The 18,031-nt window shown below is 44.0% G+C and overlaps 1 protein-coding gene across 1 annotated transcript in view; it reads left to right on the top strand.

Annotated features, from left to right (window-relative positions):
• Positions 1-7,472, top strand: part of LOC146185839 (uncharacterized) — a 102,995-nt gene extending 95,523 nt beyond the window's left edge. Inside the window, exons 5-8 of the mRNA XM_084607930.1 lie at positions 193-394; positions 4,484-4,617; positions 6,337-6,610; positions 7,372-7,472. Coding sequence (XP_084464056.1) covers positions 193-394; positions 4,484-4,617; positions 6,337-6,610; positions 7,372-7,472 — 711 coding nt within the window. The remainder of the gene's footprint in view (positions 1-192; positions 395-4,483; positions 4,618-6,336; positions 6,611-7,371) is intronic.
• Positions 7,473-18,031: the final 10,559 nt, after the last annotated feature.

The raw sequence follows: 18,031 nt of genomic DNA on the forward strand, positions 1-18,031 counted from the left end.
TGCATCTAGGTCGTCTATTTGCCGGAAATTCGTATACAAAATACATGCCAATGACTATAATGCACTGAAATAAAAGGCTAGTGCATAGGAACATATTTCAGAATCTTTCACAGCTCCTCATGAAATATTAACATCCGCGTGTGTTCGTTGTTGGTATGATACCAAGCTCCCATTTTGGCACTTCGGTCACAGGTCCCACCCAGATACGAAAGGATGAACCCTATTCTCCGAGATGAAGACCAGCTGTATCATTCGTCCTTGGGGATGACCTTCACAGCCGAGTCCCGCCACTTCACCTACGGCATCATGAAGCTCAAGTGCACGGCTACCGTGTCCGAGGCATATACGCTGTCCAGCGAGGAGACAGTGGCAGCGCAGGACGCCAAAAGCACGCGTACGTAAAGTAATCTGAACGAGAACAGAGCTTCTTAAATCGATTCCAAAAACGACAAACGGGCAGACAGGTGTAGCACAGACAGGCGTAAGCGTTCCATGCGGCAGTGCTCAATTTAAAGTCGACGCATAAACATTAAGATAAACCAGCCAAATGATACTAAAAAAGAGTGGAATAATGCGAAAACAGTTGTGCTTCCCTGCACTCCTTCTAGACGGATATCGGCGCATCTCACCCTGCAAAGAAAATGAAAAAAAAAAAACGCATTTTGCGACACTTAGCCTGAGCAAAAAAGTGCAAAGATCGTTTAGTGCGCTATAGTCACAGGGATAAGGCCGCATGCGGGAGGCTATTGAAAACAACAAAATAAAGATTTCTAAGGTACCCGAAAATATCAAGTTTTCAACTCCATCAGCAAACAATATAAACTGCAAAAAGGACCGTCTTAAAAGAAATCGTGCTTTTGATGGCACTCGGTAACGTCTGAAATATGCATTCGCTCATTGGCTGGAGAGAGGCGACGTCACCGGTCCGGTAGCGGTAGCTTTACGTTTTAATGTATCTTTATTGGGTCCATTACTACACTTGTAGACACCTTCAGGCCAACATATGACCACCACCTAGATGACCAGAATGGTGTGAGCAGATATGTCGGGGTTAAACAATGCAACCTTGGAAGCTTGATACAAAAATAGACAAATTGTATTAACAGCTTGTAATATGATCGCATTATTACTACGTAATGTAATTATGTACCCCTGTGTTTATTGCGGATGTGAGTCGTTTCTTTCAAAAGTCTCCTTAAAGGCCTGAAGCTTCAGCAGCCTACTACGGCCGAAAGCACAGCATGGGTCCTTGTTGCAGGGTAACCGCGCACATTGCGCAAGTTTGGAGATACTAAATTAAAATAAACATTTTCAGTCTTTTGCGACAAAACACTGTGAACTAACATATTTGGTACCACTCGAAGTTATATTTCATGCGCTCTACTGTTTTGGCTATCAAGTGGGCTGTGATATTGTCAATTTTTCAAGCTTCAGGGCTACATTTTTATGTTATATCTTCCTACGCCACCTTCCCCCACTCCGCCTATGTAACACCATTTCACGAGGGCGTTTAGGGGCATTGTAAACAAATAAACGAGGATCCTTGACAGCAATAACCATTTGAGGCTCTAGCTCCGGGTAATTTCGACCAGTTGACGTCACTTAATATGGATTGCAGTATACGTGCAGTCAGAACCATCGTAAAGTAAGTCAGGCGTTAGATAAGGGAATCAGTGCACGTTGCAAGAGAGAAAAAAACAACTGATGTAATAATGAACTGCTTGCCTTTTGGCTTCCACTTAAAGAAGTCATTTTCTACCAGCTTTCTTTCTGTAAAAATAAAATACGTTGCAGTAACTTTCGCCGACCAGTCTCTCAGGAGTTATAGACATCAAGAATGTGGAATTGCGTTTGGTATACTAAAGAAACTGTCCTTTGTGCTTTTTATATGTTCGGAAGCCCAGGAACGCTTGCAGCGGTATATTTATTATTTTTCAAAATTTCACACACTATGGGGAAGTAAAAGCGCAAAGAGATTTTTGATTTTAGAATTGATTCAGGGAGAATATATCAAGTGGTGCCCTGTCTCATCATCCCAGTAAGACACAATCAACAGATGACACCACTCTCACTGTGATATAATTGCTCTGCATCAACAAGATATATTACAAAGCTGCCGAAAGCATTCGAGGGCTATGACCAATTTCTTGGTCTATAACGTGGAAACAGTCTGCTAGTTTAGCTTATTTACGCTCATAGCATAATAATCAACTGGTCACCGAGTTTTATAGTCGGATACAACTTCAGAATAAAGCGGCAAATGCTTCTCAAAGGAGGCTCTCCTGCCACTGGCGTCGACCGGCTCTAATAAAGTGATCGACGTTCCTCTTATATTTGCTATCGGGACATTGCCGGGTGTATCGAATGGAAGGGGAATAAGCACGATTTTACCAGATTAAGCACAGTGTCAAGAAAATCGGTGGGCGTCATTTACTGAAAAGTGACGTTTGAGCGACATATGCCGCTTCGCTCCTGAGTTGTATCCGACCGTACAAATTCCGCATTTTAACATTCGATACGTACTACATTTACTGAGACGCCGGCACGTCCCACTGTAGTCAACCATAGTTAACTTCCGCACATGCAGTTCGGCAGCAATCATGTGTACATTTCAGGCCTTATTCGAAAGCAGGCGGTCACAAAGAAACAGCCACAATTCTTCGTTCCTACAGAAAAACATTTCGCCAAGAAAAAAGTCAGCCTTATTTGCTGGTCAGCGCTCTCCTACTTTTGGTTTCCCCGTGGGTGCATCGCCCGCTTTTTGAGAAATTGATACAAGTTGTTTCCTGAGAAAGCATTTGACCACCATGGGGTTAAGTCTTACTGCATGTTAATGATTTAGTTGATGTGGCCCCACTGGTGTATCCATTAGCTGCTTGCTGATGATTGTATTGTTTTCAAAGAAATAACCTCTGCTGATGATCACATCTCGTTACAAAACAGTATTCCTGCTATAGAAAGCTGGTGTGATTGCTTTGGATTGGAGCTGAATATCGAGAAAGCGGTAGTTATGCATGTTAGATGAAAAAGGTCATTTAGTGCTTTCACATATTCACTCCAAAACAGCGCCATTTCTAGTAGTTGATAAGTTTAAATACCTTGGCGTTATACAAACTAACAAAAGTCCAATAAAACGAAGAGTTGAGCTAGTTTGTACATGTTTGAGGATTAACAGCACGGAAACGAAGGACAAGAAAGAAGACAACACCTGCGATGTGTTGTTCAGCGCTGTTGTCTTCTTCCTTGACCTTCGTCTCCGCGCTGTTATTCCTTAAACTAACTAACAAGTTCACGTGGTCAGAACATATATCCGATAGTTGTGTAACTGCCCTTAGAAAGCTTTGTTTCTTGAGAAAACATAAAGGTGCCCCAAATAGTACGAAGGTTATAGCTTATAATGCATGCACAAGGTCGAAACTCGAATATGCAAATGCATATTCTAGTTTCGACCTTGTGATTCCTATCATTCCTATTATAAGAACGATATTGTTTAACTTTAGAGGGTTCAGAGAAATGCAGTTAGATCTAGTTTTGGAATATATATAGGCGCTGAGATTCCCATTCCAGTTTAATGTAGTTTCTTAACACACGTTAGAGGCCCGAAGGAAAGTTAGCCGCGTTACATTTATTTCAGAAAGAATAAATTAATCATTCCAAAATCCGTTAAACAACATAATACAGGGAAACTGCGGCACAGTCACGAACATTCTTTAGCCCCAATTCACGCTCGAGCAAACATATTTAATTATAGTTTTTTTCTGCTCGCACAGTCACAGAAATGAATTCTTCGGCAAGTACTAATTTTAAAGCAATAATTCTGTCAATGAGCTAGAGTCCTAAATTTTGCATGCCTAATGTATCCTGTGTCCTTCCAAAATAATTCATCTTTCATGCAATTTCGCATTCCTAACATACACGAGGTGTGTGCTTGCCATTAATTGCTCATACGTTTTGGCATAATGTTCTCTGACATGTGTCGTTCCCACGTGTAACTCCTCACTCTGTGTTGTTTTTTTTGTACGATTACATTTGTATGCCCATCCTGCTTGGGCCAAAACAATGGCCTGCAGTATATTGAAATAAAAAGTAAACTATTGAACGTGTTATAGTGCGCACGTGTGTGTATGGGGAGAAGAAAGCAAGGGAACAGACTGTCGGGGTAGCATGAACTGAATGTGCCATCGTGCGAATGAACGTGTGAACGTAAAGCTATAAACAAAAAGAGATGGTAGCGAATATCTCTTACCAAAAAAGTACTAGCAGTCTCCTTATCGAGTATGTGTAAAAAACGCCAGAAGGCAATTAATAAAACATGAGGACAGACCACTGCGTTGGGTATATCAAACAAGAAGTAATAAACTTGGATGAGTTCATTTTCGCTGCTGTCTTGCTGTTCATACGCTTGACATAATAATCTAGGAAAGAATTCGCTCCACGTTCGGCCTTAGCCATCTCGCTATCATTGCTGCCGTTGTCTACGCAGGGTCCGAGGATGACAAGCCCTCGATCACGGGCGGCCAGGCGAGCTACCACGTTGGCGACTTGGTCAACGTGACCTGCAGCTACTCGCGCTACGGACGCCCCGTTGAACTGCAGTGGCAACTGAACGACAGAGAGGCGAGTGCTTCTCCTTACTTGTTTTCAAGTGACTCTCAATCCTATTCAACTACGAGTGGGTTCCGGATGAGAATTATGTGCTTGCAGATCAATTGTGCTGCAGAAGTTTATTGTTCCATTTGTTACTTCCACCTCTTGCTGCGAAAATTCTATAAGGACCATAGTTTGCATAGCTTCAAAGCTGGAACGACCCCGCGCGTGGTAGTGTAGTTATTAGGGCGCTCGACTGCACGGTTTAAGGATGCGGGATCGATTCCCGGCCACGGCGACCGCTTTTTGATGTATGCGAAAATCTAGGGGCCCTTGTGTTGTGCGATGCGAGTGCACCTTAAATAACCCTAGGTAATGCAAAATTACGGAACCCTCCGCTACGGCGTCTGTTATAGGATGGGTCGCTTTGGGACGTTCAACTCCATAAACCAACTAACCAGACAGCTGGAACTATTGCACGAAAGATCCGTAGAACTAATAACACGTCAAGGTAAAGGCTATGCCTTTTCTTCTATGTGCCTAATTTGATACGCACGTCACAGCTAAATAAGAAGCATAATTTAAAGCGACATTCTTAGTCTACTAGAATGCTTTCCAGAGTTTGCTCGAGATAACTCTAGCAGTCGGCATTCATCAACCCTCTGCGAAAACGAGGACTAAATATTCCGCTGAGGAAACATGAGAAATCGTCCCTGCATTTGGTCCTCCTCCAAGATGACCCCCAGGAAGCTGTAGGTTCGCCGATGCCATGAATCTCTGTTTTGAACTTGTGCTTTGAAAAATTTTATTCTGTAAAGCGGTGCAAATGGAATGACACTGCGCTAACCTTCCAATTTCGAGACAGTCAGAGCTAAACATCTTGACGAACTGGTCACACCGGGAGTTATAGAGCTGCAATTGCCAACGAGCTTGGTAACGTCAATGAAAACTCGCTCTCCAAGCGCCTAGCGACAGAAGGCCCCTTAGATTAGATCGCATCGAATGCTGCACACGGTCGCAAGTTCCAGCACTCACAGGCACACGTTATAAAGGTTCCGTGCTCTGCTAGCAGGGCGGAGAAATGAATTTACTTTTAGTCCGACAGAGTTGTGTCTCGTCAGAGTACCGTATATTGGCTGTAAATGAGAAAAACATTATTGCGTCTCTTACACCGGTACGTATTGCTTATACTTGTGCGGAACGCTGTTACATCTGATCGAATTCACTCCCGAATAAATCTGGCAGTGATGTAGAGCTTTATTATGATTTTATCGTTTAAAGCAGGACATTTAAAAATATCATGAAGGAAAATAAGAAAGAACCGCTGATTCAACCCCCAGAACTTGACAACATCGAAAACAAAGCGGGATTTCACCCTGTCACCAGGCGCATAAGGAGCCTGGTATTATTAACCGACTAAACGATAGCAGTGCAAAGGGGTAAAGGCGTAGCAGGCATGATTAGGAAAATATTTCTTTTGTGGTAGTTGTAACATTGCACTTGTGGTTTACCATCCCGCAGGAACGCATGAACCACCAAGAACACTGTAATTGAGTTCTCCAGGTTAATTAAGGTCTCATTGTTTTTCTTTGATGAACGAGAGTGAATCATTTTATTACGTAGTGGGCTAAGTTGTGTGCAAACAGAGAGAAAGTTTCGGAAACAAAGAACCGTCAACGTTCGCCGTAAAGATACAAACAAGGAAATTTCATTGAAAGTAAAAAAGCGACTCCAACTTGAAATTCCCAGGTGTCGAACCGGTACCTAGTGCACTATCCGACCCAGCGGCTCGAGTCTGGCCTGCAAGTGACTTCCCTGGGCCTGCGGTTCACCGTGCGGCCTAACCACTTCATGCACGATGAGATGCGCATCAAGTGCACGGCGACGCTGCAAGGCTCGGGCAGAGGCCCCACAGTTTCTTCTTCGGCTGGCGGAGGCGGCGACTCCTACTCGGAAAAGGAATTTGTGCTCGGCAGCAGCCACCGCTCGTCAGGACTTCACGTGCCGGGACACTATGGCGCAGGTGCGTGCATGGCATGTACCAATGGCGATAATGACAGGGGAAAGTAGGGGAGGGAACGTGATTAGTTGAAGGTAATGGTTACCGCGGAGAGATATCAGCGTATTTTTATGCGCATTGTCACTTCATACACAAAGCAAGTGCAATATGTGATCATAGAAGCAGAATTTGATTTGAGCGGGGAAAAAGAGGGACACAATACTTGCAGGCAAATGTGCTAAACAGTTGTGCGCAGACGTTATGGCAATTAAGCTATGAATTGTCATGCTGGCATTAATGTGTCATTTCTTACGAATTACCACTGCACTCTCTATAAATTCAATATATACAATCTCACGGAGGTGCTTCGAACCATAAAAAAAATAAATGAATATATGTCTTAACCACCTGAGTGTTCAATAAATTTAAGTCAACGAGGATCGCCTTGGCGAGTAGTATAGGTCTGTGACAGAAAAGATTCGCAAGCGAGTTTCTATTTTCCCCATTGTGCTTTTTTTTTTCGTTTTTCGAGTGCTGAAACAGTCGTTTTCAAAATGGAATATGACGTTTGTTCGCTCTTTTCTTAATCCCGCTTAGAAACATCATGCTTCTAAAGGAATAGGGTGCTTGTATGTTCCTTTGTTATTCCCACTTACAGAGGGTAGTTTTATGAAAGCATATGGTGTTTGCTCCTTTCTAATTCCCACTTAAAACTATTTTAAAACTACTCTAATTTTGTAACCGGTGTATGATATGAAGTCTCTGATTTTTTGGCGATATTCCAGTTGCTGATTCCAGCGGATCTTCTGCGGCGATATTGTCCACCTGCTTCACCCAGTGCTGTGCAGCGGTGATCATCCTTCTATGTCTGCGATCAGCCTCGTGAAACGGCCTCGGTTAATGATCTAACACTTTCGCTTGTTCGTCGAACATCCTACCATCACCTAAGTTTACATGCTTTTACAAAGAATTTGTTTACACTCGCAGACATAATTTATACGGCTGTCATGGAATGAACAATGGTGTACATATTTCAGTGCCTTTTATTCGCGACACCAATCTCAATGTTGATAGTCAGAACCGTCATAATGAGTGCTGCAGAAAGATTGGTATCTGGAAAAGGAGATCATACGAAGGAGTGATTTTCGGACAAATACTTTCGATTTTTGGTTGTGGTAACGTTATGTGTTTGTTGCCGTAGAAGCGGCATTTCAGGAAAGTGATATTTCAGAAAAGAAGTGCGATACATTCTCTAGAGTACCGCGATAGTCTGATATAACGCAGCAGGGCTTGGTCTATCGAGAAATATATAGCATCTTTTAAATGTCAACCGTTAACTTGTGGGCATAAAGCGGCACTTATTTTTGTGACATTGAAGGCGTTGCGAGTGAAGACCTTCATATCTATGAAAGTTTGTGGTCGTTGCTTTTTAGCGTTTTTTAACATGTTTCACACTGCTATGTGTTAGCGCTGGCTGTTTTGTTGCTATATGTTTGAGATACATGTAGAGTGGCAGATACGGCTTCTCTCTTTTTTTATGCCAGCTCAGTTAGATGGCTGATATATTTCACCGATGTACTGGCGATGACTTTGTATATATCAAAAGAAACTACATCCCGAGAATGAAGGGCGCATTTTAAAACTTCGACGCGTCTTATGTGAAGTCTTCTACGAGCGAATATTTGATCTCCGGGTGGAATAGCTACCGTCTCAATGTCAACATTCATTGAGCAAGATGTGATAACCACTAAACAGCGTTGTAAGATAGTGTATGTACTAATCATGATCCGGTATCACTCTACGAACGTTTCGTAGGTAGTTTCCCAGAAACTAAATGATTAGTTGCAATACATCTTGTACACAAGTTAGAGATTCTTCTGTAACGGAACTCTCTTGCAGGGTGTGAGTGTGATCTTATCATCAGAAAGCTAAATACCAGGTTGACGTAGTAAGTTTGAACTGCCAAGAGCAAATAATCGTAAATTGAGTTGCGCTCAAAAGTAGGCGCATGTGTTTCACTCAGAAGTACTAGACTTAACTTATGCCAATTCAGGCATCTGACCACTTTACGGGCTCTGAAAAAACGAGTAGTGCATACACAACCAATAAATTAGTGGTATAACAGCATTATTTTATCTCGCTCAACAGAAAACAATTACTGAGCTCTTAAAAAAAAGTATTATATAATCATAATGTCAATTTAGTCATTATAGGACAAATTTCTTTCACAATTATATGCATAAGCACTGACGTTGTGACATGAAAAAGAAAAAAAAATAATTGTGGCATGAACTATCATTAGGTATGAGAAAAATTCATTGGTTTGCATGTGGGGTCTTTTGCAGAAAATACTACAGTAATAAAATTGAGCTATTTTATTTAGTGCGGTTCATTTTCCAGTTGGAAAGGAGTACGTGGGGAAAATGTTCAATAGAAAATCTTCTACAGGTAAAAAAAGATTATATTAGTTGCCTGGGAGGCAATGCAAATAAAATAAGTTTTGTGAGAAAGACAGCGATTGAGAACGACTACAAATACAGCAAAGCAATGTACGAGAAAGTTAAAATTGATCACACCTGTACCTAAGCTCCTCTGTCTTATTTTGCACTGCGTTTGCTCCTGGGGCAGAATATTTGTTTTATTTGTCTTCTTCTATCAGTAGACATACAGGAGCATTTCCAGACAATGTTTTGACCTGTCAGTGAAGCTTTCAGTGTCTGCACACGAGGTTTGATTCAAATGTGTTTCAGGATATCTAGGTCCCCTCTCTTGTTGTCGTCGATATGACCGACGGCATCGTGAAAAGTAAAAGTCAGTTTTGGTAGGCTGACAAGCAACCATTGCGTTCCAAAAAAGTGCATTCCTTCTGTGAGCACATCTTTATTGAATGCAGACAAATATAGCCACATATGTTAAGGGCAGTCATTATAAACAGAAGTTGAAAATACAAGAAACGTTGGCCAATGACGAAAAAATTCTGCAATTTTTTTTTTTTTTTTTTTTTTTTTTGCTGCCAGACTTTGTTTCAGGAAATGCACAGCCGGGTACAAGAATGGCTATTATTTTCTAATGGTGAAAACTCTTAAAGCTTTAGTGGGTATTCTGCTAAAAATAATTGAGAAAATTGTGGTTTTTCTGGAGTATTGTGTTTTCAATACGTTGATATACCTTAACTTTTACTCTATTTTCAGTCAAGAAAGTTATCATTGTTGGTTCATGTGCTCCAGCAAATAGGGGTGCTTTCTGTGTGGTGTTTCTGCACTTGGTGCTCTCCCATGCTTTTCTGTAGTATATAGGTGTCTCACACATCAATAAGTGAGACCACTGGTCAAATTGTACAGAGAACATACAAATGACTATCTTCTATTGTTTTTAAGAAGCACACTAAAGTTAATGATGCCACCTTGCGCTAGCCCTGTGCTGTGGAATTCTGCGCAGGTTGTTACTTTCATCATCGCAGCTGTAAATAAAATATTTGTATGTAAAAATTGTACATAAAAGGTCAATTCGTTACATCAATGGTTTGTCTCAATATTGCAGTTATTGCATGCCTATCATGAAATTATTTGAGTTGGTTTGAAAAATAAAGACGAACGAGTTTAGATGACCGCACAAGCAGGCCCGCTTGCATAAGATATATAGACAAGTGTAGTCTGCGAGGAACTTCGGTTTAAACGACTGTACTTACATGATATTAGTAGATAAGGTAAATAAAAGCCGTCCGCCTTCCGTAAGGTACGCCTATTTACGTGAGATGTCCTCCTGACTTCACTTCATCAGCGTTTACATAACTCCAAGCTTAGCAAATCTGGAGAGAGGGATGGCACATATAATGCGTGCAATGATGTGAGGTATCATCCCAAGGTGACAGATAAGTTACGAGAAACGTCATTGTGGAGCGCGGCGGATTAGTCTTTACCGAATGGGCCCATAGTGATATTTACCGTGCGCTTACATCAATCTGCTCACAGATGTTTTTGCGTTTCGCCCCCATGGAAATAAGGCCACCACGATGGGACTTGCTTTCGCGAGAATTAGATCATTAGCAATACTCCAAAGTCACTGAGGAACCAAGGTGAGTAAAAGGCAGTTGCTGCTTCCTCGTCTTAAGTAATCATTTTGAAAAAAACAAAAATGGTGCTTGCAAGGTAGCGGCACTGCAGTGATGACGGACTTTACGCCCTGAACACAAATTTATTTTGACGCAGGTATAGTTTTGAAAAATTTGCCTTTAAGGCATGTAGCCTTAAAGCACGTGCGACTAAACGGGCATCTAATGGGAAAACGTAATGATACGCGATATTAGCCTGAAGCCCCGCCCACTGCGCGCAAATAGAAGAAGCTAACACCGGCGTTTATTTTTGTGTAGTGCTTCGGACTAAAATGGGCTGCGTATAGTAACAACATTTGCTGACTGGTCGACTCAACGATGAGGCTGTGATAATATTTACTCTTGGTTGAAGCAGTAATCGTAGTTTTCCGAATTCGCTGGGCTAATATTAGGTAATAACCAGAAATTCTTATCCAATCGGCCACCAATACCAAACAGTCCGCACAGACATCGGTGAGTTAAGCATAGTTAGATCTAATGGGATGAATGTGGTTTGGCACTTCGAGTTCCTTTTCAGTATCGGTCTCATTTTGCTCATACGCATTACTAGCCCATCGTAGTCGACCACAGTATGTGCATTGTGTGAGACGGAGGATTCTCACGAAGGGTCAACAATAAATCGAAACTATTTACCGTGCAACGGCGGACGCGAGCTTTCTGGCTGGGCAATGCAAAGGCTAGCCTCTCCATTGACATCGGTATTTTCACCGTCACGTAGTGCGTCTCAAAAAGGCAGAAGTGATGCGATAATCGGGTACATATCTCAGTGAAACAAGAGGCAGATGCTTCTTAAAAGAGGCCCTTGGGTAGTGGTATGGACCGAATGTCATTATATGCCGTGGGGTTTCTACCAGTCCTCGCACATTACAAGGCCCTGTTATGTTATTATGAGAGGGAAGATTTAACCATAATGTCATGATTGCGGTCAGCCCTGTTAGTTGAAAGACTTCCTTTGAGCGGCCACCTCGTTCTTGAGGTGAACTATAGAATGTAGCATGGTTCGCTAGGAAATAGACAAGCCCTTTTAGTGATATATTGTACTGACTAGAATTCTCAGGCGTTCTCGTGAGTGGCAATTTTCTGCCGACTGCCTCGCCACTGTACGACCGTTTCCTTGGGGACTGCAGGGCTGCGGTATTTCCATCACCTAACCTATACAGAAACCATGATTTGCTGGCATTCCGGCGCTGCAAAATATTTCAAAATATATTTTCACGATGTGGATCTGTCGCAGTAAGTTTGTGTTTTCATAGGTAAAGCTGATGCGCTAGTTATGAGATTTAATTTATCGTTTATGTTAATTGTGTCGGCGTTCAGCACACTGTCGTGATAATGCTGCCGTTTTGGTGCCTGTAGAGTATTTCCTAAAGTGTGGTGAGCTGCAGATGGCATTTGGAAGCCGAACACTCGCTCCCTGCACATGCTAATCTGCTTTACACCCCTCCCTCTTCCATAACACACGCGCGTTTCTTTAAGTTCAACTTCTTCAGTTCCTAACTAATTGACACGATTCGCAGTTCGTTTGAGAGTACATAGAGAGCTTTCCTTTCTTTTTATGTCTCATGATTTCACTGATTTGCAACCACAGTTAGATTTTTCAGCACACAGAAATATGCCGAAAAAGGAACATATATTCTTAGTGTCGTCCTCATATTTAGCTCCGAGGATCTAAGCGCGGTAGCCGTCACTTTGCCGTCCTCTCGTGAAAGCGCGGAGCTCATTAGCGAAGTTTGAGAGGCGCGTAGACCGCATTAATTATACAGCTTTTAGGTTATGCCCAGACTCTCTCTAGCCTAGTCGCCTCGAATAAGCTGAAATACAGATTAGTCCCAGAGCACGTGAAACATAAACCCGACTCATAAAATGAGATAAAAATGTACGGGGATGGCATATTACCGGGCCCTGGTAGTATAATTACTGAACTATTAAAGCATGCTCGCATCAAATAATTTAGTGAGTCTCATAGAACGACAGGAACGGCTGCCCTGCAAGAAGCGCCAGGAACTCAATACATGTCGAAAATGCTGACAACTAATGTCACAAATGTGAGCATTATGTTGCAGCCGTTATGCGATTTTTATTATCAGAAATCGACAGAATAAATATATTACAAGATGAAAAGAGGCTCTGAACAAAGCACCATTGGTTTAATGCCCTTAGTAACAGACAACAACAGACTCTAGGGTTGCTGCCGGAATGTTGATATTATTCTCGCAGGAAAATAATTGAATTATTTATCTGGCTTAATTCATACTCGAGTGATATATAAAAAAATGGACTGAATTATCCCCATTTTGAAGTGAATAATGGTGTAATTTAGCCTCTGGCATCCGGAGGAAGGTCTAAAATTTTACTTGCGAAATGAGCCGGCAGTTGCGCCTTCTCTTAATGATTTATTTGTGTGATAGCATAACGAGCTTCACCACGGAAACCTGAAGTCATTAAATTAGCGTACTAGCTGAGGCAGTGATGAAATCACAGGTTCGCGTTTTGCGGCAGAACATTGACTGGTTAACGGGGTGTGTGCCTTCTTTAGACCAGGCATATGGCCGAATTCGCAGGTGTGCTGGCAAGCGACAGTTGGAAGGCCCTGTGGCCGAGCGGTGGTTGGTGACGTGGTGTGTGTCGTCATCTGGACACGGGATATGACCTAGTTTGCACTTGGCGCTGGCAGTTGGCAGGTGCTGTGGGCAATTGAAGTGGTCGAGCGGGATAGCTGGTTTGGCGAAAGTTGGCAGTTGCCTTTGGTTGTGCGTAGCCTTGTTCAGAAAGCATGCACCGCGACTAAGGTTAAAATGGAGTCAGAATCAACGCAGCGTGAGTCTGCTCCAGAAGAAAATCTCGACAAGCGGGAAGGGTCATTGCGGAGGTGTGTCGCTTACAATGGAGCATTGAAGACTACACAGGTTTCAGCGTGTGCGGCTGGCTGCAGCAATGAATAGCACATTTTCACCAGCAATGTAATTAAGCGGTGTTCCCTAAATTTTCATAATGTTAGCTAGGTTATGAAGCGCCCTTTTTATGAATGTACATTTTTGCCTGTAGAATAACAGGGTATTGTTGCTATGCAGATGAGTTTATTTGCTTTTGTGTCCCTTGAATATATTGTTACGTGGCGACAAGCATAAGACGGCAAAACGTGGCGACAGTGTGAAAAATGATTTCAATGGCTGACCTAGCGCGATGGCTCCTCTCGCGCCACTGCCAATTTTCTGCTTTGCAACATTGCCCGGGGCCACTGAGCGATCGTCCCGATCTGTTTGTTGAAGTCAATGATGACGTGGCGGTGAGGATGTCGAAGGAAAGGTAGAATAGAATGATATGCTTTCCACCACAATTTCCTGGCGCATGCTCACCGAGTGAGAGGTATTTCCTCGACCACGCATCAGTTGCTAGTGCGCTCTTGTCCGTTCTGCTCCTCTCTGTGTTTCGTGTTTTATGTGCACTGTTTTAGATGTACCACAATAGCCGAAGTTTGGGTAATCCGCCTCCCCTGGAGCTTTTCAACCATCCGCCACCAAAGTATTCATGAGGCCGGTGGCTCGAGTATGCTTCGGGTAGCTTGGGCGGGGGTTGCGTGTTTGTGTCCTTCGGGTCCTTCGGGTCCTTCGAGTCATTCAGGTCGTTGGTCTAGCTTCAGCTCTGGTCGGTTGGTCTGTGCGACTTGTGTCCAGCTCCGGAATGGGGGCGGGGCGTTGGTAATTGTGGCTCGTCTGGTCTGGGCAGAAAGTGCTTGTGCGAAGCTGCATGGTGATTTTGACGAGCTCTTGGCCGATAGTTCCGGCGTACGGATGGCGTCGATGATCCAAGGTGAGGATAGTGATGTACCCCGCGCCTCTAACCAAAATGTTACGCTGCGACAAGCGACAAAACGGCCCAACATGGCCACAAGATGAAAGATGATTTTAATGGCTGACCTAGCGCGAGGACTCCTCTCGTGCCACTGCCGACCTTCTTCTTCGCAACATTATGGCTACCGAAGTCACGAAGTAAAGAAAAATTGTAGAACGCTCCTGATCTCATCGATGATGCATTAATAGCGGTGCGTCCTCATTCATTCAAATTTCAAATATATTCTAAATATACAGCGCCTACTGAGGGATATTTAAAAACTTACCGGAGGAGGGCGCGCCTCTCTTACGTCATCCTCAGAGAGTTAAGGGATCGTCTAAAAATGTATCCCGTAGCGCTTTAGCTCGTATACTAACCATCTGCTTCTTTTTCAGGCGTGATAGTGGTGCCACCTTGGATGTATGTTTCATATGCCAATGCACAGTGAGTGTGTCACAGCTTTGCTGGCTTTGAAAAGAATTCATTCATTCATTCATTCATTCATTCATTCATTCATTCATTCATTCATTCATTCATTCATTCATTCATTCATTCATTCATTCATTCATTCATAACCTTTATTCATGAGGATGACCTGAGGCTTAGAGGAGAAGGGGGTGGCTTAGGTGAGGTTTAGGGCGCCAGACTCCGACATGAAGTCTAGCAGGGCACTAAGCTTGCGCTTGGCGTTGGTATTGGGGATGTCCAGTCTTCGTAAGTCTGAATGTGATGAGCAGATGTGTAGCGGTCGCGGAGGCCAAAGGAGATCAAGTGATGAAGGCCAACAAAGTCAGCAGGGTAGTTGGGGCAGCTGAACTTAGTTCGGCGTCATTAACTCAGGATGTCCGGTGTGTACGCTGCACCGGCTCGCGCCTTGTGAGTTAGAGTTTGGGCAGGACGACAGAGGTCGGAAGGGATCGGGGGAGTAATATCGGAGACAAGGTCTCGCAAAAAACCCCTCCGCTCATGTTTAAGCCGCGTGATGACAGAGTCCGGCATAATGAAGGAGACGAGAGAACAGTAAGGGTGGTCCGAGTTGGAAGGCCCATATCAAGGCTATGAAGGCGGTCTTCATCTAGCTGCGCGTCAGCGGCCTCGTGGGCCATTCTGTTCCCGGTTCCTTGAGCGTGATGTCCAGGTGTCCAATGAATCCGTACCGAGATTTGTGAGGTCTCTCGCAGGTAGCGGCAGCGCTGTTTGATGCTGTGCTGTATTGAGGTCTTGTAAGAACGGGCTTGCAGAGTTTTTATAGCCTCTTGACTGTCGCTGTAGATGTGGATGAAACGATCTGTTCCTTTGGTGCAGTGTTGAAGGACCTCATCGATGGCCGTTAACTCGAGTTCAGTTGCGGACGAGTACCTGTGACCACTGTGGCTAGTGGCGGGCAGCTGTGAACCCTCTTGGTAGTAGGTGGTGGTTGCAAACGTGATGCCGGTGTCATCGCCATGACATAGGGTGGCATCGGTATAGATGCGGAGACCGATGTGCTGGTCTTGTGTATCAATTATGTGGCATTGTTGGTGATCTCTTCCCGGTCCTTTGGTGTTGGTTGGAAGGAGTTTTGGATTTGTTACCAATATTTCTGTCCACGGTGCTGTAAGGGGGTTGAATATGGGGAAGTGAAGATTTGCTTCGTCAAAGATTCGAGTGAGGAGGCGATGCCGGTTGGGTGTGTGTCGCAGGCGAGTTTCATGATTGGCTCGTTGCGTAGCAATAATTGCACCCACTGGTGGGAGTTGGGCGAATCTGTGAAGCTCCGTGATGCGTGTGTGTACAGGTAGACCAATTATAACCCTCAAGGCAGAGTTATAAAGTAAGCCAAGTGTCTTGTAATTGGCTGCGGTCAAGTCAAAGTAAGGGGCACCGTAGCGGAGCTTAGCGAGCAGAATACGTGAGGCGACGCGTTACCTCTGTCTCTGCGCCCCCACTCTTGCTGCTGAGCCGTTGTATTAAGTTGAGCGTTGGCTCCCATTGAGATTTTAGCTATTGGATCCAATCCTTAGCAGTACCATGTTGATTGATGGGAACGCTAAGTATCCGGAGATGACATTCCTGGGGTTGTTCGATGCTTTGACCGCCGAAGTGAAGGTTGACGTCCACGCCGCCAGGCGGTGGACGTATGACCAGAATTTTAGTTTTTTCCGGGGATGTCTGTAGAATGAAGTTCAATGTCTATTGTATATAGTGCTAGTTGCAGCGTCTCCGTTAGTTCTCAAGCCGTATTACGGTACGTGGTCCAGAGCGAGATGTCGTCCGCGTATATTGTGAACCATAAGCCATAGGTTTTGTCTAGTTGCCATGCGATTTTCGCCATGACGATGTTAAATAAGGTAGGGGAAATGACTGAGCCTTGAGGAAGACCCGCGCGATTTGTAAAATGTTGTGCCATGTGGTTGGTATCGATTTGAATTTCATAGGTTCTGTTACTAAGGGTTGTATATTAGAAAGTTGATGACGCTGGCTCCAACTCCAGTGTGGATGAGCCGGTGACAATGGCTTGATGGCTGATGGTGTCGAACGCCTCGTGTAAATCGACAGCTACGAGTATGTCAGGACGGCTTTTGCACTATCGGTGTGCTCTGTTCAGGTTGGTATGGAGAAGATAAAGGCTGTCCTGTGGTCCTAGCTGAGGGCGGAAGCCAGTCTGGAACGGGTGAAAATAACTTGAGGTCTCAAGGTGATGTGTATGTCGATTCGGGATCATGCGTTCCATTAGCTTACAGACGGTTGAGGTTAGAGAGATCGGTCGCAAGTTGGCAAGTTGCATGGGGTGTTTTCCAGGCGAGTGTTCCCAATGGGACGGTAGGCAGCCCGTATGCTAGTGTTGGTTGATAAAGTCAAGCAATTTTGCTTAGTAGGTGTGCTGGAGTTCCGGAGCATGCTCCAAGTGATGCCATCTTTACCGGGAGCGCTATTCTTTTTGTGAAAGAGCATATTAGAATTCAAATGTGTTAAAAGGGGCGTTAATGCCAGTAGAGTCTATGGATGGAACAGGTGCATAGGTATCAGGTGGGGGTGGTGAGGTGGGTTGCGGAAAGAAAGTGTGAGCTGCCTCTTGTTCAAGCTCGGTAGCAGTCTGACTAGTGCGGATGAGAAGGGTTTTTCCGGTATTTGCGGATTTGCTCTTGTCGTTCATGGCCTGGAATACTCTCCACTGCTGGCTGGTGTTGGTCCTATAGGATAAAATGCTAAAAAAGTCAAGCCATCGACTTCTGCTAAGGCGTTTGCTATAGTTGCGGGCCTCAGCAGTGAGGCGACGAAGTTTTAGAAGCTTTTTGTATTCTCTTTTTTCCCATAGGTTAAGCAGGTGAGGGTCAGGTACAGGAACGTCTTCTGTTACTTGTGTGATTGCTTGGCTGAATCACGGGCGCGTTGAAGGGGTGTTTCGACTGGCAGTTCGGCGAGATGATCGTCTAAAGCCCGTCGGAAGTTTTTCGAATTGACAGCACGGGTATTTTGTTTGCAGCCCCGTAGATTGGACTGGAGCTGTGTCCATATAGGGT

Source organism: Amblyomma maculatum, chromosome 6 (genome assembly GCF_055883805.1).
Source record: "Amblyomma maculatum isolate TAMU_Amacu chromosome 6, ASM5588380v1, whole genome shotgun sequence".
Classification (NCBI taxonomy): domain Eukaryota; kingdom Metazoa; phylum Arthropoda; class Arachnida; order Ixodida; family Ixodidae; genus Amblyomma; species Amblyomma maculatum.